Source organism: Lissotriton vulgaris, chromosome 7 (genome assembly GCF_964263255.1).
Source record: "Lissotriton vulgaris chromosome 7, aLisVul1.2, whole genome shotgun sequence".
NCBI classification, from domain to species: domain Eukaryota; kingdom Metazoa; phylum Chordata; class Amphibia; order Caudata; family Salamandridae; genus Lissotriton; species Lissotriton vulgaris.
The window spans coordinates 1,017,553,568-1,017,576,855 of record NC_141695.1 but is presented as its reverse complement, the minus strand read 5'-3'; the positions used below and the strand labels follow the sequence as shown (position 1 = coordinate 1,017,576,855).

The 23,288-nt window shown below is 49.1% G+C and overlaps 1 protein-coding gene across 1 annotated transcript; it reads right to left on the bottom strand.

The window, feature by feature from the left end:
• Positions 1-11,696: 11,696 nt before the first annotated feature.
• On the bottom strand, positions 11,697-22,098 carry TLX3 (T cell leukemia homeobox 3). Its single transcript, XM_086928838.1, has 3 exons — positions 21,601-22,098; positions 16,515-16,755; positions 11,697-12,588 (listed from the first exon to the last, which is right to left on the bottom strand). The coding sequence occupies exons 1-3, from the start codon at positions 21,998-22,000 to the stop codon at positions 12,378-12,380; spliced, it is 852 nt and encodes a 283-aa protein (XP_086784964.1). The 5' UTR covers positions 22,001-22,098; the 3' UTR covers positions 11,697-12,377.
• Between the last annotated feature and the right edge of the window lie 1,190 nt (positions 22,099-23,288).

Genomic DNA, 23,288 nt, shown 5'->3' with positions numbered 1-23,288 from the left:
AACAATACTTGGGTTGAATATGTTACTTTCTTTTGCAGAGCATTGGATGGTTGGTAAAAGGCAGCAAGGTTAATGATTTTCAAGGTCTCTTTGATTTGATTGCATGGGAGCACTTGTCTGCTAATTGTTTTCCAGAGCTGCACCAGCATCTGATACATAGCAAGCTGACTAACCCTAGGAAGCTTGCTGAGGAGGCGGACCGCTGGGTCAGTACCAGGGTCCACAAGGGTCACATGGGAGACTCAGCCAAAGGTGGGCAGGGTCCCCAGCAGAAGGGTGGGGGGGACAAGGTTAAACAGAAGGAGTTCCGCAAAGGGCCCCAAGGTAGTCTCCAAGGGAACCCCATGAAAGGTTCCTAGCCTCCCCCTGAGAGAAAGCAAGGGGCCCCGACAGGAAGTCCTGTTCCCCAGGGGTCCCTGAAATGTTACAAGTGTGGTGACCTGGGTCATAAGGCGAATGATACCAGGTGCTGCCTGTTTGGTAAACAAGCACCCACTGGTGCTCCGCCCCGGCAGATGGCTAGTGTAGCCTTGGGGAGGAGATTGGTGTCCAAGGTGGGTGGGGTCCCGCACAGATTACCCTAGTCTCTTTAGGAGACAGTGAGATGGTCCCAGAGGCTCAGCTGCCCAGGAACACTAAGAAATATGGGCAGCGAGTGACCATCAATGGCCAAAAGGTGGGGGCTCTTAGAGATACAGGAGCCAGTGTGACAGCTGTCAGGTGTCACCTGGTGTCTCAAGAGCAGATTGTCCCTCATGCATTTTGCCGAGTTGTTAACGCCGACAACACAGAGAGTCATTGTCCAATGGCTCAGGTTCCCTTTGAGTGGGGCGTGTCTCTGGTACTCTTCAGGTAGTTGTGAGGCCCGCCATGCCTGTTGACTGTTTGTTGGGAAATGATTTGGAGAGCTCCCCTAAGGAAAAGGTGGAGAAAACAACTCACTTGAAGATGGTTGGCCTGCCTGACTGGGTGTGTGTGACCACCCGGTCAATGTCAGCCAGTAGGGGTTCTCAACAGGACCTGGAGCCTGAGAGGGAGGCCCAGGAACCTGCCGAAGAGAGAAGTGGTGAGGGGCACGGGAAACCGGCCCCTGAAGTTCCCACAGCCCAGGAGGAGGTAGACCCTGAGGGGGATGCCCTGGAACCTACCGGGGAGCAGATAGCTGAACTGGAAGACCTGCCCGAGCTGACCCATTGGCAGCAAGAAGGAGGTCCCTCCAGGGAAGACTTTTGCAAGGAGCAGAAAGAATGCCCTTCTCTTATGGGCTTGCGGCAACAGGCTGTAAGCCAGGCAGCAGGTGATCAGTCAGGATCACATTGGATCTACTGGGAGAATGATCTCCTGTATAGTGAGCCTAGGGTTGCTGAACCTGGGTCAGCCCGTGTGCTGGTGGTACCCCAGAAGTTCAGAGCCTTCCTACTGGGGCTGGCTCATGATGTGCCATTTGCAGGACATTTGGGGCAGGACAAGACCTTTGCAAGGCTTGTCACCCACTTTCATTGGCCCCAAATGTGCAAGAGTTCTGATACTCATTGCAGGACTTGTCAGACTAGCCAGGCAAGTGGAAAGAGTGGGAGGAAGCACAAGGCTCCTCTCCAGCCATTCCCTGTGATCAGTACCCCCTTTGAGCGGATGGGGTTTGACATTATGGGGCCACTGGACCCCATGACGGCCATGGGCAACAGGCTCATCATGGTCTTGATGGACCCTGCCACCCGGTACCCGGAAGCCATACCTCTAAGGACAGTGATGGCCCCTGTGGTGGGACGAGCACTGATGGGAATTTTCTCACGAGTGGTATTCCCTCACGCGGTAGTGTCTGACCGGGGTTTCAACTTCATTTCCAAGTATATGAAGTCCCTGTGGCAGGAGTGTGGTGTAACTTACAAGTTTACCACTCCTTACCACCCCCAAGGAAATGGGCTGGTTTAAAGGTTCAACCAGACCCTGAAGGGCATGATAATGGGTCTTGAGGAACCCATGAGGCGTAAGCGGGACGTCCTCTTACCATGCCTGTTGTTTGCATACCGTGAGGTGCCACAGAAATCTCTAGGGTTCAGTCCCTTTGAGCTTCTCTATGGAAACCCAGTCAGAGAACTTCGGAGTCTGGTTAAAGAAGGCTAGGAGCAATCTCCCAGCAAACCTCCCCAGGATGTATATAGCTACATGCTGGCCTTCAGGAACCAGACCAGGTGCTTCAGTGAACTCGCTCAGGCAAATCTGGAGGCCAGCCAGGAGGAGATGAAGCACTGGTATGACCAGAATGCCACTCTGGTAGAGCTTCAACCTGGACAGGGGGTGTGGGTCATAGCCCCAGTGGAGCCCTGTGCGCTCCAAGATAAGTGGACCGGACCTTTTGAGGTTGTGGAGCGTAAGAGTCCAGTTACCTATTTGGTGGACTTGCAGTCTCCTAGGAACCCCTTGAGGGTCCTACATGTCAACCGCCTTAAGCCCCACTTAGAGAGGTCTGAAGTGGGCATGCTCTTGGCAACAGATGCTGGGATGGAGGAGGAGACTGAGCCTCTTCCTGACCTCCTGTCAGCCTCAGAACAAGATGGGTCAGTGGATAGTGTTAACCTCTCGTCCAACCTGACCTCTGAGCAACAGAATGACTGCCGCCAGTTGCATGGACAGTTTTCTGATCGGTTTTCCCTGGTTCCTGGTGTCACAGATTGGTGCATCCATGATGTGGACACAGGCGACAGCTTACCTGTGAAGCACACGTCTTACAGGGTAACTGACAGGGTAAGGACTTGCATTAAAGAGGAGGTCTCAAAGATAATTGCACTTGGGGTGATTGAGTCATCTAGCAGTCCTTGGGCCAGCTCAGTGGTCTTGGTCCCGAAGGCTGCCGTGCAGGGTGCCACACCCGAACTCTGGTTCTGTGTGGACCTCAGAGGGTTCAATTCAGTCACGAAGACTGATGCGCACCCCATCTCCAGAGCTGATGAGCTCATTGATCGGCTAGGGGCTGCACGGTACCTCAGCACGTTTGATTTAACGTCTGGGTACTGGCAGATTGCCTTGACTGATGGGGCAATGGAGAGGTCAGCATTCTCCACACCAGATGGGCATTTCCAGTTCTGTGTTATACCTTTTGGGGTGAAGAATGCCCCTGCCACCTTTCAGAGGTTGGTCAACCAGGTGTTGGTTGGACTGGAGGAATTCAGTGCTGCCTACCTGGATGACATCGCAGTGTTCAGTGTCAGTTGGGAGGAACATCTGCGCCACCTCTGGGAAGTGTTGTTGGCACTGCGGAGAACAGGCCTCACCATCAAGGTGAGTAAGTGCCAGATCGGGCAGGGTTCTGTGGTGTACTTGGGACACCAAGTTGGGAGCGCCCAGCTGGCGCCCCTACAACCCAAGATTGAAACCATCCTGGCTTGGGAGCCACCCAAAACCCAGACAGAGGTGAGAGCCTTTTAAGGTCTCACAGGGTATTACAGGAGGTTTGTCAAGGGATATGGCAACATTGTTGCACCCTTGACAGAGCTGACTTGCAGGAAGCAGCCCAAGAAAGTGATTTGCACTGACACCTGTCAGAAAGCCTTTGAGGCCCTGAAAGCTGCCATGTGCATGGCGCCGGTGCTCCTGGCACCCAACTTCTCAAGAGAGTTCATTGTCCAGACAGAAGCTTCAGAGCATGGTGTGGGGGCTGTTTTGTCACAGATGAATGAGGAGGACCTAGATCAACCTATAGCCTTTATCAGTAGATGGTTACTTCCACTGGAACAGAGGTGGAGTGCTATTGAGCGTGAGGCATTTGCTGTGGTCTAGGCTCTGAAGAAGCTGAGACCATACCTGTTTGAGACTCACTTCTGGGTTCAGACAGACCACAGACCCCTCAGATGGTTGATGCAGATGAGGGGTGAGAATCCAAAGCTGTTGAGGTGGTCCATCTCCCTACAGGGTATGGACTTTACAGTGGAACATCGCCCTGGTACAGAGCAAGCCAACGCTGATGGTCTGTCCAGATTTTTCCGCCTTAGTGAAGAGAACTCCCAGGAGTTAGGGTAGTTCTCCCCACTTTTAAGCTGGAGGGGACACATGTTAGACCTGGCACCATTGGCGTGGATCTCCCTTCCATTTTTCTTGTTGCCTCATGTGTTTTTGCTGGTGTTAGATGCTTTGGGCACTGTGCCACTGCTGTCCAGTGCCACAGTGCAAGTGCTCCCTATTGTAAATTGATGTACTAATCAGTGGTTCCATGTTTGGCTATTTGGTTTACTTGTCAGACCCTAGTCTAGTGCACTGAGAGTGCCAGGGCATGTAATCCAAATGCTGCTGGTGGGCCTGCAGCACTGGTTGTGCCACCCACAGAAGCAGCCTTGTAAAATGTGTCTAAGGTCTGCCATTGCAGAGCCTGCATGCAGTCTGGTACTGTCATGCTGACTGGGCAAGTGCTCCCACTTGCCAGTCCCTAAACCTTCCCTTTTCTTCATATCAGTCACCCCTATGGTAGGCCCAAGGGCAGGGTGCACTGTAAGTATAAGGTAGGACAATCCCTGATGTGTGTGGCATGTCCTAATAGTGAATTACAGCCATTTTCGTTTTTCACTATTGCAAGGCTACCTGTTCTCCATAGGCCAGAATGGGCTGTTCGAATTGTTACATTTTATAATCCTAACAGGCTCAGAGAACATGGTAGAAATTTGAGTTTAGTATGCCTGAACTCAGAATAATGAAATACATATTTTAGTAAAGTTGTTTTTAACCCGTTAAGCGCGCGCAAACATTCCGCCCCAGTGCGGACGTTCGATTGCGCTAACGGGATTCGGACGTCCAACGGTCGTGCGCAGCACTAGCGAGGTAGTGCATGCGACGACCGTTGGACGTTCGAAGCACTGAACGGGTTAATATTCTGTGTTTGCAAATACCACTTTTAGAAAGTAGGTATTTGCTTGTCTAACCATTCAAACCTGCCTCTGCTAGGTTGTGTATTCCTATGTCTGGTTTCTGTGAGTGACAGGGCTGGGGAGATCCAGGAGACAGGCTGAGTCACTCAGTGGTGAATAGACAGATCTGCATCTAGATGGGGGGAGGAGTGCACCTGAACTCTGGATAGGGCTGTGCCTGCCTTCCACAATGCTGGCTCCACCCCCTGGGGAGCGGCTGATGTCTCTGCCCTGCACACTGAAAGAAGAGAGGGAGTCCTGTCAACAAAGTGCTCCAGGACGGTACTTGCCTTCCACAATGCTGGCTCCACCTCCTGTGGGGCGTCTGATGTTCCTGCCCTGCACTGTGAAAGGAAAGGAGAAGTCTGGTAAACAAAGTGCTCAGGAACTGGTTTGGACTAGGCAAAGGCCCCTCTCCCCTCAGAGAACAAAGGATTTTGGGGTATAAATATTGGTACCCTGCTCCCATGAAATTCACTTTTGGACTACAAGAAGAAACTTTTACTGAGGAGAGGATTCTGAAGAAACTGAGGAGAGACTATTCCCAAGCTGAAGTGCTGCTTGGGGGATAGCCTGCAGTGGTTGCCTTACTGCCAAAGGAAGGAAAAGGAACTTTGTGTACTTTGCTTTCAACTTGTGAAGGATCTCTAAGGGCTTGGAAAAGAGCTTGCCTCCTGCTGAAGTCGTAGGGACAACAGACTTCACCCGCAGCTCCCCAGAGTTCTTTTGGAAGTGCCTGCTGCTGTTTTGGGCCTTCTGAGGAACTGCGAGTCGCAAGGAGCTGGAAGCGCGACTCAACGAGAAGCGTGTCGCCGTCGCTGTGCCTGCCGTCGCAACTCCGTAGAAAGGAGGGTGTCGCCGCTGGAACGGTCACACTGCACCGCATCGGAGAGAAGCGTGCTGCAAAGAAGAGGAAGCGTGTCGCCGTCGCTGCTGCAACCGTCGCAACTCTGAAGAAGGAGGGTGTCACCACTGGAGCTGCCGCACTGCACCGCATCAGGAGAAGAATCTTGCAACGAGGTTGGAGCGTGTCGCTGTCACTGTGCCTGCCGTCGCAACTCCGGAGAAGGAGGGTCTCGCCTCTGGAACTGTCGCATTGCACCGCATCTACCAAGAGCACCTCGCATTTCCGAGAAGGGCACCGCTGCCGTCCCATCTTGGATGTCGCAGGTCTAGTTGCCGCATCGAGCGGAAGCTTCACGCATCGTGGGAGAAGAGTGTTGCCGCTGGAGCTGCTGCTGTCGCATCATAGATGTCGCCGCTGTAGTCCATGTATCGAACCGAGAACTTCTCGCATCCCCGAGAAGCGTGCCGCATCTGGAAGATCTTCACGTCTTTATTTCTTTGTATCTGAACTTTGCCGCATTTCCCATCGCTGCGACATTGCTTGTCGTGGAAGCGCAACGCAGCTTAAGGTACATTGACGCAGAGTGTCGCATCTAAGAACTGAACTGAAATAAGCTTAATCTACCATCATAAAGTCGTCATAGTGTGTATTTTTGTTGTTTATGGTCTTGTGGTAACTCTATATAAAGTCTACTTATTTTTTATATGAAACATTTGTGGTGTCCATTTGTAGTGTTGTCACTGGGTTACTCTATGTGGTCACAACGGCTTAACTTACAACACCTCTGAAATCAGCCTTGACTGCTCGCGCCACGCAACCTAGAGGGTGAGCAGGGGTTATTTTAGATGTGTAATCCCCTTGCCCTGACTAGAGTAGAGGGTCCCTATTTGTCACAAGTACCTACCTGTGCTAACTAGTGACCCCAAAATCTAACAAGAAGCATATTTACAAAGCCCCTGTGGCGCTTTTATGCCACTGTAGTGTCACTTTTGAGACGCTCCGGAGGCACATGTTTACAAGGTCAAACAAAGCCAACCTGTGTGGCTTTTTATGGCTTTGTAAATATGAAGTAAGGCAATTCCTTGCTCTACGTGGAAGGGGCATTCCATGGGTGTTGCAGTTCCCATGCAGCACTCATGGGGGCATATTTAAAAGCCCCTTTCACCACTGCAGCATCACTTTTTCTGACTCTCTGGTGGTGCAGTGTGATGCCCCAAATTTACAAGGCCACGCAAAGCCACCCTGCGTGGCTTTTCATGGCCTTGTAAATATGGCCCCCTTCATGCATTACTCTGCGTGAAAGGGGCGTTCCATGGCTGTTGCTGTAGGTGTTCTCATGCAACACACATGAATTCTGACACATTCCAAGACTTACAAGGTTTCATAAACCTGGGAATGTGTCGGAAAGTGTCATAACAAGGAAAAATACCTTTATTTCGCTTTGTTTTTTCCTCTTTCTATGTGTGTTGCATTTAACAGCACACATAGGAGGAAAACACCATCAATTATTGTTTTTGTGCAGGAAGGTGCCCCTTCCTGCACAAAAACAATCATCCCTGCAACGCAGGCACCCTTGCACCATGGTGCAAAGGGTGCCTGCATTGGTGATTTGCAGCCCATTGTGCTACCGCAAAGAATAGCACTGGGGAGCGTTGTTTTGTTGTAAATACAATGCATCCCTGCACTTACCTAATGACGCAATTCGGAACAGCAAAATGGCCTGCAGCGCCACCTGCTTCTTTATCTTGTAAATAAGCCCCTTCCTCAGGTTTTTGACACTGCCCAGATTCACAATATAGCGTAAATCTGGGGCAGTGCCAAAACGAACGCCTTCCCAAAGCAGGCATAAGGAGGGGAAATGTTTACATTTCTCCTCGTTTTTTCCTCTTTCCACGTGTGCTGCATTCTGCAGCGCACATAGAACTAGGAAAACGTCTCCTTTGATTGTTTCAATCATAACAGCCTCCCAGACACACTTGCACCGTGGTGCAAAGATGCCTACCTTGGCCTTAGGCTGCAGTTTGTGAGCAGCACTGGCAGAAAGGACAGGAATGTGCGGTATCTTGTACATACCACCAATTCCTACCCTTTTCTTTTGAGGTAGGGCAGCGCAGCCAGCCGCAGCCCGTGGAGGGAGTTTTTTGGGGCAGGCAGGCGGGGCGGGCGAGAGCAGGGTGATAAACACCGGAATATGGATGATTGCAGGTAAGTAAACAATTAAATTTAATAAAACGAATTTTGTTTCGTGCCCTGTGTCGCAAAATGCGATTCAGGGCGCGCTACGAAATTCGTTTTATTAATGTAATAGTTTACTTACCTGCAATCATCCATATTCTGGTCTTTATTACCCCCCCCCCCCCCCCTTCCAACCCTGCCCATCCCCCGACCCGCCTGTCTGCCTCACCGGAACTCCCTCCACGGGCCGCAGCTGACGCAGCTAGATGGCTTGTGGGGGGGGGGGGGGGGGGGGGGGGTGCCCTACCCCAAATTATTGAAAATACACCCACTCAGTTTTTTTTCATATCGCTAACTTCTACCAGAGCTATGAAAGCGGGGCGATGGCAGATCATGCTGGTACCCGATTTACTGTCACTCATGTCATGCCATCAGTATGAAGAGAGCTGACTGCGCATGTCCGGATTTCCGACAAGGAGTACACAGATTAGGATAGTAGGGGCACATTCCCGCTGAACTATCTCGCTAGTCACTGACTTGTATTTTTCAGAAATCTGCTAACTTTTACATTTTGGATTCCAGTTACTGTCGACAGGCTAAGTTTGCTTCAGCGAAAGGGTATATTTGTTTCTGCTTTTACCGACATGGGAAAAACGTCAGAGGAAAAGGCAGAGGCTGATAAGGTATAACAGCGCGTTTAAAATCATTTCGCCAGTTGCTTAAAAATCGTTTACAATGCTATTTTTAAATGTACAAACCTGTATGTAGTACAACGAAGCTCCATTCAAAAGTTGTTTCCCCATTTTTTTACGCATAGTTTGCATTTAAACAAAGACACACGTTGTGAGCATTGAGCAGTTGCTGATTTGAACAAAAGTTTTGCTCTCTGTATATTTATTGATTTATTTATTTATATTGAGTTTTATATAGCGCTGGCAAGACCCAGAGGTATCAGAGCGCTTTACATAAGAAAACTGGCGAAGTTATGCAAATTAGTTAGTCTTTTCCCCTCATTTCGATGTCTCTGAGAAGTGATCTGCGACAACTTCTAACCATAGTAGTTGCACTCACCTTAATAAATCGTTGGTAAGCATCATAATAGTTTGGTGGTAAAAAATAAAAACAGGCATTTATTTATTAATTTCTAGTTTTGTGGTATTGAGGGTGGGACGGGATGGACTCGTTCTCCAAATGTGTTATCATTTTAATGGGTGGCAAACACCTGGGTCGAACTGTCTTAAACCAGTTACACGTTATTACCTCTGAACAAAACGTTGCAGAAAATATCACAACGCCAGAGTCAAGCGCAAAAATGATTAATGCCACCTTGTTGTCAGGAAACTTTCGGTGTTTAAATTCGTTCTTTGCTTTTTTGACTTTGCCTTGCTTTATTTGTTTGTTGCTGTTTTTTATGATCCTTTACTTGTCTCGATTAATTTTCTTTACCTTCCTTCATTAAGCCTTTCTTCCATATTTTACTTCATTATTTCCTTTCCTTGTCTTCCTTTTTTTCTTTCACGTTTCTTTTCAATTCCTACTTCTTTTACTACTATCATTGTCGTTCATTGTTAGTTATTTTTTATCCCTTCTGCTTTCCAATCTCTTTCTGCGTTTACTTTTTTGCTTCGTTTCCCTTTTTTGCTTTCTTTTTCATATATACTGCCTCCCTTTCTCCCTCATCATGTCGTTTACTTTCTTCCTGGTTTTCTGTTTTTTCATTTTCGTTCCTTTTTTGTCTTTGTTTCATTATCTTTCGGGTCTTCTTTCGTCTATATAAAGCACGTCTTCGGAGGAATAAAATTACAATTTTCATTCATTCTTTCAATCTCGAGACTTCCCCCGATTCAATCGAAAGTACCTCGTTTATATCAAGGTTGAAAAGGGTATATTTGTTGCCACGTGCCCTTCCTACAGTGCAGTTCCTTAAAGCAGAAGAAATCCCATGAGCTCTAGAGGTTGTCAAGTGCAGAGTCTCAATTCCTTATAAAAATGAAACTCATCTCGTTGGCAGATAAAATGGATCTGATATTTGGAAATGCGATATGATGCTTGGTTCTGAAAGTGAAACGGTCATTTCGAAAGCGTGAAGAACAGCAGATAAACTATCCTTCATTTACCACGTGCCTCTAAGTATGCCCGCAGCTGTAAATACAAGTATATACATGTATGTATGCATTGCTAGCACTGGCAGTTGTATGTTAACGAACTTAATGTGACGAGGTGTGATGCTAAATAATACATCTGTACACTGAACGTGTGGAGCAGGTCATGTGAAGCATCTGGCAGAAACTAGCGCGCGCCGCCAGATGCGCTACAAGGGGGGGGGGGGGGGTGGAGTGGGGTCCGGGCGGCTCGAGGCTCTGCCCGTCCTGGGGTGATTCCGGGTGGATTACGGCGATAAAGCGAGTGCGGCTTCCTCTGAACAAACAACCCCCCTTCAAAATACGAAACTCAGGGGGTCCGCTTTCTACGATACTTTAACTCTAGCGGTTCTTCAAAGAACGTAAACATTTCCTGATTTTAATTGTTTTAAGTCATCAATGTATTTTAGGTGTTTAAATCTTTTCGTACCAAGGAGAGGCAGTACATAATCAGAGCATAATTTATTGTATCCATAGGTTACCGAGCGCGAGGGGCTGTCACGTGTGTGGTGTCCAGTTGAGCCCGCATTACAGAGCAGGATGCGATAGAGGCGTGTAATTGGAATACCAGTATACAATGTGTGCATATTTACGCTACACGTAGCAACATTACAGAGCCCTTCCTTGCAGTCTGAGGCGCAGAAAGATAAACGCAGTTGTACAGAATCACACTCACTTTGTAAAATCGCCGGAGCCAAGATTCAAAGTCTCGTCGCCAGAATGCTATGTGAACAGCGCAGGCGCTGCGACTTTTCCAGAGTGAATACAAAGCGCTGGATGCGTCAATATTTTAAAGAAAATGTTTATTTACACATTTCAGCAAGTACAAATTGTATCCATAGGTCGTGTCAACCCCAGGTCTGCTTCATTAAGAAACATAAGGCGCTTTTCAAATACAATGTTTTTAAAATGGTTTGTTGTTTCTGTAAATACGCGATATCGAGTTAAAAATTATAATAAAAAAATAAGAACTAATACTTTCAATTTTTTCTCGAATTTCCGGTCAGTTAGAGGGCTAAATTCCGATACACAACATCAGTAGTCAGGCAGTCAACTAAAACGTTTAAAATGGTTTGGCATATACCACCGGTCGCAACATTACTACCGCTCTTAAAAAGTTTGATTGTGCTGAAATGTTGAAGAGCAACAGCAATAAATATTTGTTCAAGGGTCAACGAAAAATCTGTATTTTCAACCTGACATAAATAATAAACAACAATATATATATATTTATAAATTTATATTAACAGTGTTAGAGCTCCAATGCAGAAATAAATTAAATAATTTGTATGTATTTATTTTACAAAACTCGTTTTACTTCTATTTACCATTCAGAATGCGAAATTAACAAAGAATGCACTGTAGTCCCAAAGCACTCTGAATGTTAATCCCCCCCCTCTCATAGACATGACTTGGACGAGCTTTGCATGACAGCCGGGCGTACGCTGGCTGGTAAGTGATTCATAGTAAAATATGTTTTGTCCATGATTTTTTTTTTAAAGTCTATTTAGGGGCTAATACCCTGCTTTGAAATCCAGTGCAGCCGCAAACTCTTTTCAAGGGGGTGTGCATTAAGGGTTCAAGAGCTCCTCCCCTCACAATAAATGGTGTCCTCGGTGCAGGATGTGGGGTTGGGCAGTGTGTGCGTGCAGTTCACACCGCAGACCGGAAGAGCCACGTCTCGCGCTGGGTATCCCCGCTGACCGGGGTGGTGGTGTAAAGATGCAGCCATCTCCCCTCCAGGTGCAAACATCTGGCCTCTCCCCTCCACTTGTGCCCTCCAGGGGAACCACGAGGCATCTTTCCTCCTCCTGCCCCCGTCAGGGGCACACACATGCAGTCTCGCAGCTCCACCTGCCCCAGTTAGGGACACCTATGCAACTGCCCAGCTCCACCTGCCCCATCTAGAGGCACCTAATCAGTTCCACCTGCCCCAGGTAGGGGCACATATACAACCCCTCAGCCTGCTAGGGCTCTGTACAGGGCAGTCCCTGCCCCCCGTGGAGTCTGGCAGCACGAGGGTGGCTTCTCGCTTCCGGTCTGGCTCTTTTGGAGAGGGGTGCCAGGCAGCACAGCCCCTCATGCCGCTCCCCTGGGTGGTCTGAGCGGGCCATCCAGCCCCCACTGGAAGGGCCGCGTCCGCTCCGGAAGCTGTGCTTGCACCCATGCTGCCCTCCCGGTGGGCGGAAGTCCTGAGCTCCGCAGAGGCGCCTGGGAATGTCCCGCACTCTGGGCTTCGGGCGCCCCAGCCAAGCGCCCCCTCCTCCTAGAGGTGCCGAGTCCGGCTGAGCTCCGGGGCGTCGAGGACCCTCCCGTGCCTCACACCAGCGACGTGACGGGCGGCATCTTGGGGGCCTCCTCCTCCCAGGGCTGCAGGTTCTGCAGCGCGAAGAGGGACGAGTTGTGCAGGCACAGGGGGTCGGGCTGGATGGAGTCGTTCAGGGACTTCTGGAAGGCGTCGTGCTGCAGTTGCAGCATGAGCCTGCTGGCCTGCTGCCTCTCGGCCTCGCGCTCCTCCGCCGTCTGCCTCCTGCAAAGCAAGCGAGAACCGGGTCAGACCTGCATAATCACCAGCACAAGACAGACCCGCACACACACAGGCCTGCACAGCCGCGCAGCACGGCTGAGAACACACAGCAGCCTCCACGGGCGCTCGTCGCAGCCCTCACAACTCACCAATCTATTATTCATAGTGCAGGAAGTACATTTAAGATTCATTGCAAGAAACACAACAAACATAGAAAGTAAACACTAGCTGGGCATTTAAAAAGGAAAAGAGCCACCTGCATCTCTCTTGAAAAAAATGACTAGTTTACCTCCAATGCTGTTTTCTAAATATATATCAGAGAACACAAATCATGGCAAATATTTTCATAAATAGTACCCGGCTAACTAGATGTTAGAGGACAATTGAAAGCCGTGGCTCATGATAACTGAAGCGCTGTCTCCCCTACCCTCCAGCCTCACTTATACTTGATTACCTGTCTGCAAAACGAGGGATGAAAACACCTGGAATAGGCAGGAGAAATGTAAATGCCCTCTTGAGTAGACAAGCACTAAATAACTTGAACTACTATATTATATCATCAGTGATTGAAAGAATTGCTTTAATAACGCCACCTCCTGGAGAAGGTTGACGGAAAGGGACTCTTGGCCAAAACATGTCAACACCTCTTACATGTTTCTGCATATTTAAATTATTTCCTGGTTGTAGTTCTATTTTAAAATGCGTGTACTAGAGATGTTGTTGCTGCACTAGTTGTACTTACTGAAAAGACACACGTACTGCATGTTTGTACTATGTTTTCTATTATACTCATTTTCGAAATCGGGGATTGTTTGAAAATCTGTACTTCACGTAAACGACAACATTCCTCTCTGAATTACTGAAAATAATACTTGGACAGGACACCATTCTTGAAATTATGGGCTTTGAAACCACGGGACCCCCATTATTCAAAGGAATAACGTGGCACTTGTGACTACTTTAAAGAATTTATGGGATTTACAAGTTTTGATAAATTATTGATTCACACTAATGGGAAACCTAGAACATGAGTACCTCAGTCTGATTTCCCTCTCAGTTGATTAGTATATTTGTTCTTTGACCTAGAATGATTTAAATAATCACAGAACATTCTACATTTTAATGAATCTCATATTTAAGTAGAAGACTAGCAGTGAAATGTAAACCAACAATTAACAGCTGGAAGAGAGCAGCTATCAAAAGACGTAGACAAAATATAGCTTTAAAATAGTGATTTACAAACACAAAAAGTACCTACACTAAAATCTTTCTCACTAGCACAAATAGTGAGTGGCCCTGTGATTTCTACTATATACTACAGCTAACCAACAAAGTCATGTTTCTATCATGATAAATAATTGATAATGTAATATCGAAAACATGAAATGAGCAAAGTTTTAGCCCAATAGACCATTCTCAGAGTTTTGTTGATACTGGAAACAGCTGAGCCTTATCCTTAAGTTTCGTATGTAAACAAGGTGCATTGTTAATGTAATGTATGCTATACTGCCTGACAACTACTATTTCACCCTCAGCAGAGGGTTCAAATCCCATCCTTAATCGGAATGAAGTCCGACCTTTGAGTGTTTTCACAGCATTTACTGGTAGTAAGTCATTCGAACCAATTACGGCTCTCCGCAAAAAAGTACGCATTCTGATATTTTGTCGGTTTGATATTGTTATCCAAGTAAATGTATTCACATACATGACAATGCTGTCCAATAATAAAAACTCTAAATGTATTGTCCATCTAAATGGCTACCTTTTGTATATTCAGCATTTCCGTTCTAAGCCAAAAACACCTGAACCCTGTGACTGCAGGCGGGGGTTCATTGTTAGCAAGACACTGCAGGGGGTAGCTGCAAAACCCTTCACTTCTACAGACCAGTATGCGTCTTGGGCAGTGACTGACATCTGCACTAAAACATGTGATCTAAGTAACATAAAAACAAAACCCACATAGCAAGAAAGTGTTTCATACCCCAACCGGGTATCAAACAGGCTTTCTGGTGTGTTACCATGTAACCTGCGCTGGCAGTTATTTGGATAGGCAATAATAGATACAGTTAGCGACTATACTAGTATTATTACCGCCACTGCTGTGTTTGCATTGATATTACCTGTGCTATTATTTGAAATTTTCAACAATATCACATATTAGGAATCGATGGGATATTGACTAAGACTCCCTGGCACGAGCCGCGGCCCCCTGGCCACACACCGCGTTCCTACCTCCCTTCCTTTATGTAGGCGAGGGTGGTGGGAACTTATATTTTCGGCTCCGGGGGACCCGCTTGCAGATACTGCCCCACGCTCACCTGCAGGAATGGCGGTTGTTCTCTTCTATATAAAGTGTGGGGATTGAATTTACCTCATGTGGTTCAATACCAGCGAGGGGAGATTTCCCGCCACAAACACAACCGGTGACAGCTTCCTACGCGGCCGCCCGCACCCAGGCAGCACCGACGCGAACGGCTTTATGTTATGGGGGCCTACCTGCGCCCCCCTTTGCTCTGTTTTAAAATCACATGGCCGGGGACCTGGGGTACCCGACTTATATGCGTGCAGTGGAAGCACGGGCGGTAACACCAGCAGCGCCTCGGAGGCAAGGGTTTCGCTGCGCTCTGTCTGCGAAACGTCTTCCGAAATGCTCAGGTGCCACGGTTCGCTGAGCAGGGGCGTGGGGTGCAGCGGGTGCAGGGGCACCAGGGCCCAGTGAAATCTGATCATTGCTGTATTTTATTATTTAAGCAGCAGCCATATGCATTTCCATACTGTGGGGCCCATAACACACTGGCTACGTGACGTCACGGTCAGCGAGTTGCACTTTGAGTATATCAGTGTCCACGGACACGCATCCGGGAAGACAGCAGGACGAGCGCGGTGGTCCTGGTGTCTGGGGCATGGTCTGCGAGGGTCCCCTCTCCTTCTTGAAGGCCTCTACGAATCTCAGGCAGCCCTGCTGTCCACCTAGTAACCTCCATCTCTCTGTGCTTGACTGCGCTGTCTCACTGTGCTTCACAAACACGTTTGCAGTCCGAAATTACAGAACAGTGACGGCGTTCCGGAGATGTATTAACGTAGTTAAGAAACCTGCTGAATGCAGCCAACGAATACAATAGAAAATCAACGTAAATATCAGAGAAGCGACGCCCCACGCCCTCTCACTCTTCTGGTCCTAGGCCTCGGCCATTCCTCAGCCCGCATTGGTGGCTCGGTCTGCTTCTGTGGCTCTTGCTCCACACGCCTGGCACTGCCGCCCACAGACCTCCTCGCCTAGGCCACAACCTGTGCCCCGTTACAATAGGCATCTAGAGTTTCCCGTGTACAGTTTGAACCCCTTATATACTCTCGTTTTACTCCTTCCATGTACAGGCGGTGCCAAGCTTCACCCGTGCACTGGCCTCTGTGCGATCCCAGCCTCCCCGCCTGCGCCTTGTGCCTCTCGTGCACATCATGTGTATCCCCTGTGCTCCCCATGCACACTTCGTGGGTAATGTCTGTGCTTCCGGTGTGCCCACATGTTCACTTCCGGTGTACTCGCCGCTCATATAGAGTGCCACTTGTTTCAAGGCTACTCTGGAACCCTATGTCTCATGGACGGTGCTCGTAGGTTTCCACTGATTACTTACTACCATTCCTATGTGACTTTAGGGTTTATCCGTTTGTATCTCTTCCTTGCGTGACTTTACAACGTGTACATTCTGTAAAGCGCTCTGACACTTTCTGGTAATGTTCGCGCTATAAAAAATCGCATAAAATAAAAATAAATACATTACAACAGAGAGAACACCCCCCCCCCCCCTCTCCCCACACACACTCACTCATGACCCCTCTCATGGCCTTCCCTTCTCTTCATGTCCACATTTCTCTGCCTCGGGAGCGCCAGCATCTTTCCCCTCCCCTCCCCCCGGCCTGGCGGCCCTCACCTCCACTTGGTCCTGCGGTTCTGGAACCAGGTCTTGACCTGCGCGTCCGTCATCTTGAGGGACTTGGCGAGCGCCGCCCTCTCGGCCGAGGCCAGGTACTTCTGCCGGTGGAAGCGCTTCTCCAGCTCGCAGATCTGCACGCGGGAGAAGGAGGTGCGCGGCTTCTTGCGCTTGGGCGGGGTGCGGTTCTGGTAGGGGTGCCCGATCCTCCGGGTGACGGTGAAGGGGGTGAGGGCCGCGGCTGTGGGCACAAACAGGGCACGTCAGGACTCAGAAACAATATATGTCATGGTGAGAAGTGAGCGCCAGAGACAAAGTGCGCTAAAGACAGTAGATACTGGGCCATAACATATAAACACATAGCAAAACACCACAACAAAAAATAAAGCATGTCAACAAAGCTAACATACCAATGCAAAAGATAACAAAGCATAGCATAGCACAAAGTATAACATCACAAAACAAAACGTATAACATTGCAAACCAAAGCACTGTGGCATTGTATACTATCACATAACAACACATGGTTCAACACATGAAACACGCAGCACTGCGAAGGAAAATTAGCATAACATCACGTGACAAGTCATGCATAACAAAACGTAGCGCAGCACACTTAACATAAAGAAACCAAAACACAACTAGCATAAGAAAATCGAAGAAAGTGAGCCATAAAAACTCAGCACGACATCACAGCACACATTTAACCTTAGCACACAGCAGCAGAATAAAACAGGATATGCATAACATTAAACAACAAAATATAGCTAGTGCACCACTGAATACCAGAAGCAAAACGCACATAAAATGACGAAATAGAACATAACTAGCACACTACAGCGTAATATAACAACACTTAGAACGTCACAAAAATATACATCGGTAAAAAGCAAAACGCAGCTCGGACTCGGTGAAGAACAGGACAGGCAACACACCATAAAACAAGCATACCTATCAAACCGCAATGCAACATAACAAAACACATAGATATATATTTTCGGAAGACGCAGCTAGCACACCGCAACATAACAAAGCTACACGTACATAAGATTCACACAGGCAAGGAGAGCATGCACTCGTGTCATTAAAGCGCTGGCATGTATTCGTGTCTTTAAAGCGCTATTGAAACTTCGTGAAATCTGCCTTTTCGCCAAAAGACACTTTCGGTGTTTGGTAGCACTAGCACTTGTCTTTGTCACCCCGGGTACAAGTGGACCTCGCTGTCTTTAGAGACAGGTGCGAGGCAAGGGCTCCCGCAGCCCCTGTAGCGCAGGGGCCCATCCCTTCAAGGGGCCCTATTCTTCTCAAGGCCCATGATATTGCAGTCAAATATGGGCGACTCGGGACCCCCTCCTCACATTCTGCAGGGGGTCCACCATGTTGCGTCACGCCGATGCTTAGGGCGGGGACAGGATGGGTCGTGGCGGTGCGAGAGGATGCTGGATTCAAACGGGCGGTGTTATATTAGGCTTTCGGTTCACGCTTTCCCGTTCATACTAATGTTTGTACGTAAACACAGACAGAAAACGAGCGTTTCCTGGTTTGCGTTTATTTTTTATTTTAAAAAACGGGGAGAAATGAAAGATATGTTTTCTTTTCAGTGGCTTTCAATTCCAAAAATGTTCAGACTAAAAGCTTCGGAACCTAAAAATAAAGAAGGTGGGACTTCAATGGTCAGAGCGTCCGATGTCCACGTGTTTGCACTACAATGATAATGATTACTATGCTGTATTATTTAGCTGATTTTACACTACAATCCAATAGGCCTCCGAGTGCGAATGTGCATTTATTAGATAACGCGGTCTGGAATACTTGTTGCAGATTCATTTAAGCACAGTTTAAATACGGATAAGCAAAAATAAGACGTCAAAAATACACTCGGATAAACATCGGACAGAAAGGTCTAAACGAACACAAAATCCCGAAAGCCAAGTCATGTTAGTTTTGTAGTGTATTATGAAATATAATAAATGCCGGCGTCCCTCTGGCCTGTGTGTGTGTTTTCAGTGTTTCTTGTGTCAGTTACGGCGCGTATATGTGGTCTTCAGTGTTTAGTTGAATTGTCACTTACGATGTGTTTCACTGTCCCTCTGGCATGTTTGTGCGTGTTTTCAGTGTTTTTTGTGTCAGTTACGGTGTATGCCAGTGTCCTTCTGGCCTGTGTGTGTGTTTTCAGTGTTTCTGGTGTCAGTTATTGTGTGTGCCAGTGTACCCCTGGCCTGTTTGTGTTTGTTTTCATTGTTTCTTGTATGTCAGTACAGCGTGTGTCTCTCTGGCCTGTTTGCGTGTGTTTTTCAGTGTTTCTTGTGTCCGTTACTGTGTGTGTCACTGTACATCTAAACTGTTTTCAGTGTTTCTTGTGTCAGTTACGGTGTGTGTCAGTGTCCTTCTGATGCCGTTACCCGAGGATTGTAGGCGTTCCCTCCCGTCACAACTTTACAGCAAGTGCATCATGTTTTATTATCTTCCAGATGAACCGCGTGCATTGTGTTTAAGTTATAATGCGCATGAGATGGTCGCACATCACTCAAGTACGCACGTCTGTCCCGAAGGCGGATCTCTCTCGTGAATTTCTCCCGGATACACGTGAAATTGAGTGTGTCCGTGTGTGAAAGCCTCCCTCTGCGGTTAGATTTCCTTGCGGTTGTTGAGTGTGCCTTAGAACCTTTCACTAAAGCAGACCGAGTTCAGCGTGTGAATATTGTGTTTCGGTCCCATGGTTGTTTCCTCGCCACAGCCCAGCGTGTATCAGTGTGCCTCGGTCTCTCGGGCCCCCGGCTCGCTGCCCTCCTGACTCTGTTCATGTGTCCCTGCCAGTTTGCCACAGACTCGCCCTGGGTGAGTCAATATCCTGTGTGAATCTGTGAGTCTTTCTGCACCCCAGCCCTGTGTCCTTGCGTTCCTGTCACCCCTAGTGTCTGCGTGTTTATGATGTGCAGTGCTGCGCGTGCCATAAAGTTGCGTTATGCTGCATCACTGTGTAATTTTATGTCATGATAATACGTTACACCATTGTGCTATGTCATACAATGGTCTTGTATACTATGTGATGTAAAAGTTCTCGCACAGTGCCACGAAATGCAACCTCTTGGTGCGGTTAACTGTTGCGCACAAGAGGAGAGGCGACACGCTCGACAGGTCTGCACAGGACATAGGTATCTGGACCCACACAGGGAGCAATGGTCTGAAAGAGAATTTCGTAGCTTCGCCTGTTTGGTAGGGTGTATACAGATAAATATACTTGGCGGGTTCTTACTTCGTTCGGATCTCTCAGTGCGCATGTTCTTAAGTCCTCTGAATGAACTGAAAATAAAGAGGGTAGTAAAGCGCTGATGATGGCGCGCAGAGGCTGTGGGGGTGAAGGGCCCTCCACTGGGGTCCTTCCTCTCTGCTGCACCAACAGTGAGGCGCTTCGATGGTCCGAAGGGTTGTGCTCCTGGAGACACGGGAGGTAGGAAGGAGTGTGCGCCGCAGGGCCTCTCGTTGGAGAGAGGCCCTGGAGGCCAGAGGGAGACCACGGCCTCTCCATTCCCGGTGCGCAGTGGAAGTACCAGAGTGAGGCCGCCGCTTTGCCCCGGCACAGCCCGTGACTCTGGACGTGCCCTCTCCGCAGAGCCTACTTAACGGGGCACCGCTGTCACGCAGGCCTCGGAGCATCGTGCTGTGTGGAGTCACTCCTACTGCGTGACACCCCCAGAAGGCGCCCACGATCCTTTTCTGGAAATACGGGTATACTTCTTAAATAGTATTTGCTGGCTGCGACAAGGTGACCGAGGAGGAAAATCCCTCTGCCCTAATTCTGTACCATGATTTATCATTTGTTGCGTTCTCTATGCAGATCGAGTGGTTCTTACGCCCCAGAGTTGGGTGGCACGGCTCCGTGGGATGCCGTCTCCTCTATAGGTTTCATACATCTGAGTGCATACACGACAGTTGGTCGGCAATGCCTTCCCTCTAGATGCGTTACTTCATGCGGGCTCCGACTGGCAGGGCTGCCTGGGGTACCGTCCCAGGGGGTGTCACAGCCGGAGAGGGCCGCTGGCACAGAGGCTGCCTCGATCCTCCGAGGGGCCATAAGTCAGCTTTCGTTTTGGGTTGTTGGGTTCCATCTTTGCACCTGGCTGGTCCTCCCCCGCCCCTGCCCGCAGCCTGGGGTCGCCTGCCAGCTGGACGAGGGCTGTGCTTGTTTTCACTGCTCTGGATGCACTTGAAAGGATGCGTGTATCTGTACACACAGACGCCAAGCGCATGAGGTCACAACGAGGCAGGCATAGCTCCTAGAAGGAGACGAACTAGTCTCAACTCCTTACCCACGCAGAGCCACCGAGAACATGATATAATGTTTCGATCCTGCGTGGTTCTAGGGCCATGTATGTCAGGCGGTGCGCCTGGTGCACGCAGTACGTTCATCAGACAGGTGCTAAAACACCGGTTTGTGTGTGAGCACTGAACACGCTCCAGTTTGCATTTCTGCATGCGTGCAGCCTCAGATCAGACACCATTTCACAGAAATATCTTGGAATGCATGTGTTTTAGCTAAACAAAAAAAAACATACATCGCAAACAAAGGAAGGCACAGGCACCCTAAAAAGTGTGTATTTCGGATAAGGAACGTCACACTTCTCCTGTCAGCTCACGCCTTTCTGTTTTCATGCACAGTTTATTTGACTGTTCGGTGGCACTTGGCGCTAAATCAGTTCTATATCTCTGATTAGCGTCATCTGGGGAGATTCGCATATCCTGCAAGGCCTCAATGTGGGCACCCCTGCTATCAACTGACACCTGACGGGTGGGGGTGGGCTCACCCTGACAAAGATTATCCGCAACTGGAGGTTTGGAAGGCCAAGAGGCAGTGGCATAGCTCCTAGAAGAAGGGAAGTTAACGATGTTGAACCTGTAAAGACGAGCGGGGCTACAGTTAGATGTGGCGATCAGAAACCTGATGGAGGGGTTAGTGCCAGACTCTAATATAAGTACCCAGGGGCCTAAACAGAGATAGAGTCAGGATGTCACATAGCGCAATAAAGTGAGGAGAAGGGGGATGGCCACATGCCAGGTAATAGCGCCAAGAAGCTCCCACTCTCACCTGTGAAGCGCTCCTTGACGAAGCGCCGGCTGCTCTCCATCCAGGGGAAGTTGAGGCTGCCCAGGCCGGGCATGGAGGGCATGGCGCTGGCCAGGGGCGGTGGCACGGCACCGGGGAGGGGCCTGTGGGCCGGCACCCGGATCACCCCGGCGGGAGCCAGGCTCAGGTTCACTCCGTAGGAGCCCGAGTCCTCGAAGGCGGCGCCCAGGCCGGGGAAGGCGGCGGAGAGCGGGTGGTAGGGCGCGCTGGCCCGGGGCCCGCCCAGGTAGCCGTCGGGGCCCCGCGGGGCGGGCTGCGGGCCGCCCTCCTGCTCGGGGCTGTTCAGGATCTGGTCTATGCCGAAGCTGATGGGCTCGTGGGTGGGCGGCTGGCTCTGGGGGGCCGCTGCCGGGGGCTCCATCCTCGGCCGGCGGGTGCTCGCTCTCCGCGCTTGGCTCCGGACCCCGCGCCCCTCGCTCCTCCTCACTGCGCCTCCTCCGCGGGCCCCGCCGCCGCGCGCTCCAGACTGAAACTTTGCCAGCGCCGCCCCGGCCGCCAGGCGCTCTGTCATCTTCAGACCCCGCCCCGCCGCCGCGCGCCCGCCCTCCCGCACCTCCCATTGGCCGCTGAGGACCGGCCCCCGCTAAGCTATTGGACGCCTCCTCCCAGTCACTGCTAATTCACTGAAATCGGAGCCAAGGGACCGGGCCTAGTGACATCACTTTAATGAACGAACAATGGGTCAAATTTATTAGCCGCGATAATTGTGTGGCAAATGCTCCAATTTCACCTGCTCTTTTTTTTATTATTATTTGTAAGTAAGAAAAATCCGAATCTATTAACGAATTAACAAAACATTGCCGTGGCGCATAGTTCAATCTTAAAGCGCGAATTGAAAGAGGCAGGGAACCCAGACATACTTAAAAGATCCCCAGTATTTCTCAATTAACATCAAAAGCATCATTATGCACACTATAAACATATTAGCATTCGAGCTTCCATGAAATGAACGCGTGCTCATTATTGTGTGCTCTCTTCACAGAGCACTCCGCGAGTTTCTTGGATGAAAGAACGCCATAAATAAAATATAATGAATACAATTGAAATAAAGTATAATAATATAAATAAAATACCAGAACATGTTCAACGCTTCTTATTTTTCCACTCGTATAAGAAGCATAGAATAATTATTATTGGAAGTATATTTGTACAAAGCTTCGTTCTTCGTGTTATGTGGAGTCGAGTACGCAGAAGGCGCATTGAAGCCACACTTATGAGGCTGCCCATGCGGTCCGATTTTAGTATGGGCACCCTGCGCACAGCACTATTGCTTATGTTTGGTGAGATCCGCGACAAGGAGGGGTTCGGCTCTTCCACACTAAACTGGGTCAGCGCCATTTTTGCAGTTTCCAAAATAAAAACGCAAAGCAGACTTTGGGTCCGATTTTATTTTCTATAGATAATTCGATACATGGGTGTATCGAGGGGAAATACAGAGAATTACATCTCTATTTTTGTTTTGCTACTTAAGGAATACAACACGTGCATTTAATCGTATTCATGCTGCCTGGTACAAACTGTGCTGTGCCTTCTGTGACCCCGCGGTGCCCCGTGGCGCTGCTTGTCACTAAAGGGTGAACGTGTAAGGGCGCATTCCTAACCCGCCCTGCACCCTCACTTCCTCTTAAACAGGTCCAACTGGTCATTTC

Bases quoted from the DNA above. Each gene is read 5' to 3' on its own strand.
- TLX3 (XM_086928838.1), bottom strand. From the start codon at position 22,000: ATGGAGCCCCCGGCAGCGGCCCCCCAGAGCCAGCCGCCCACCCACGAG. The intron at 16,756-21,600 runs GTGAGAGTGGGA...TTGTGCCCACAG, and splicing joins CGTCAAGGAGCGCTTCACAG to CCGCGGCCCTCACCCCCTTC. The intron at 12,589-16,514 runs GTGAGGGCCGCC...CTTGCTTTGCAG, and splicing joins AACCGCAGGACCAAGTGGAG to GAGGCAGACGGCGGAGGAGC.